The sequence below is a fragment of the Perkinsus marinus genome (assembly GCF_000006405.1).
Source record: "Perkinsus marinus ATCC 50983 genomic scaffold scf_1104296972374, whole genome shotgun sequence".
NCBI lineage: Eukaryota > Perkinsozoa > Perkinsida > Perkinsidae > Perkinsus > Perkinsus marinus.
This window is the reverse complement of record NW_003201780.1, coordinates 1-1,713: the sequence shown is the minus strand read 5'-3', so window position 1 is coordinate 1,713 and position 1,713 is coordinate 1. Positions and strand designations below refer to the sequence as shown.

General features: G+C 44.8%; 1 protein-coding gene across 1 annotated transcript; it reads right to left on the bottom strand.

Moving 5' to 3' along the window:
- Positions 1-3: 3 nt before the first annotated feature.
- Positions 4-1,622, bottom strand: Pmar_PMAR002638 (multidrug resistance protein, putative; the record flags this gene model as incomplete). The annotated part of the gene is made up of 2 exons (XM_002766610.1): positions 4-192; positions 558-1,622. Coding segments are annotated over 2 exons (1,254 nt in total), but the record flags the coding sequence as incomplete, so codon positions are not given.
- Positions 1,623-1,713: the final 91 nt, after the last annotated feature.

Below are 1,713 nucleotides of genomic sequence, written 5' to 3'. Positions count from 1 at the left end.
CACCTGCAGTGTTGGCCTAGCTGGGTAGTTGAACTTCACGTCATCCAACTGTAAAGATTGAAACTCAACCGGAATCATATTAGCCTCCGCTTCCCCTCCCTCGGATAGTCTTTTCACCTTAGGCTCAATCTCTGCATTCTCGGCCATCAGCGGGAATATTTTCCCACCAGCAGCACAGCCCTCAGAAAACGCCTGAGGGGAGGAAAAATGTATGTTCGCAATACTCAGAAATTTCATCGCAATTTTCATATTGTCGTATTTTTCACGCTGGTGCTGGAGGAATATATGTCCACTCATCTCAGCTGCTAAGGTGAGTAATTTATACACGAACTAGGGTAAGAGTGTACACAAACCATTGAGCATTCCTCAAAAAATTTTGATATTGTCACTAACACATGTAGTTGATCCTGCGCATAAGTCCACACACTGCTGAAGGATGCTCAGCTGCTGAGAAAATTGTAGAAGCTATACACCAATTATGGCAGAGCAGCAATTTCTCAAAATTTCATAACAATGTCACCAACACATGTAGTGGCATAGTTCGAATAGAAACTTACTTGGAAATGAGGGGCGATCTGAGCGATAGAGAAAGTGGCCATCATAGCAGACATAAAGACCGTCAATACATCCCCACCCTGATAAGGTCTACCAGTTGAGGGATTTATGGTACGGTCTCGGATCAAGGTACCACCATACCAGAACGTAAGAGCATACGTCCAGAAAACCACCAGCATAGTAAACCCTATTGCGAAGCCTCTGTAAACTGACACCTTTACACCAGATTTCAACGCTTTCTGAACCTTAGCATTGTACCGGTCAATAGACCTTTGCTCGCCACCAAAAGAGGCGACCGTCTTGATGGACGATAACACTTCCTCAGCAACAGCGCCAGCCTCAGCGTATTCATTCTGGCCCTTTGAAGCGAGAGTCGACATCGCCTTTGCCATGAAGAGGCCACACACCATAATGAGAGGACAGGTAGCGATCATAACAAGTGTTATTTGCCAACCTCTATAAAAAGCAATAATGTAACCAACAATACACATAGAAACATTCATACACATCATAGAGGCTTTTTGACCAATCGCATCACGGACCTTGAGGACGTCCTCAGACATGCGAGCGGGTAGCGCCGCAGGGGTCCTAACATCAAACCAAGCAATGTCTTGGCCAACTACAGCTTGTAAGTACTTAACTCTCAACCTCGTCACTTGATTTTCAGAAAAATATGAAAAACAAGCGTTGAAAATGGAGGCAGCCACGAAAGAAATCGCGCCCAATACGCACATTTCCCAAGCAACCTTGGATATCCTATGCATGAAACCGGCAATGCCACCAGCAGCAGCATCAGCAAAGTTGCCAAACAAGAGCGAGAACAGTGGCATCAGAGCACCGTTTATCAAGGCGGCCGTGACACCTATGGCAAGGATGATCTTGTCGTGTTTATCGGCCAGAGCGAACAGAGTGAAATAAGAAACCGACTTGTTGTCCTCAACTCGAACATTGTTAGGGTCATCAACATCATCAGTAGTAGAACCGTTGTTATCAACAGCAGTAGCCTTCTTGCCGAAGAACTTCTTAGCGAAGAAACATTTATTATTGCCTTTACCGTTAGCTCCCATGTTTCGGTGCTGCTGCTAGAAAGGCTTGTGAACACAAGAAACAACAAAATCTCCTAACAGGAGTGAACTAAGATAATAATCATAACTCAAA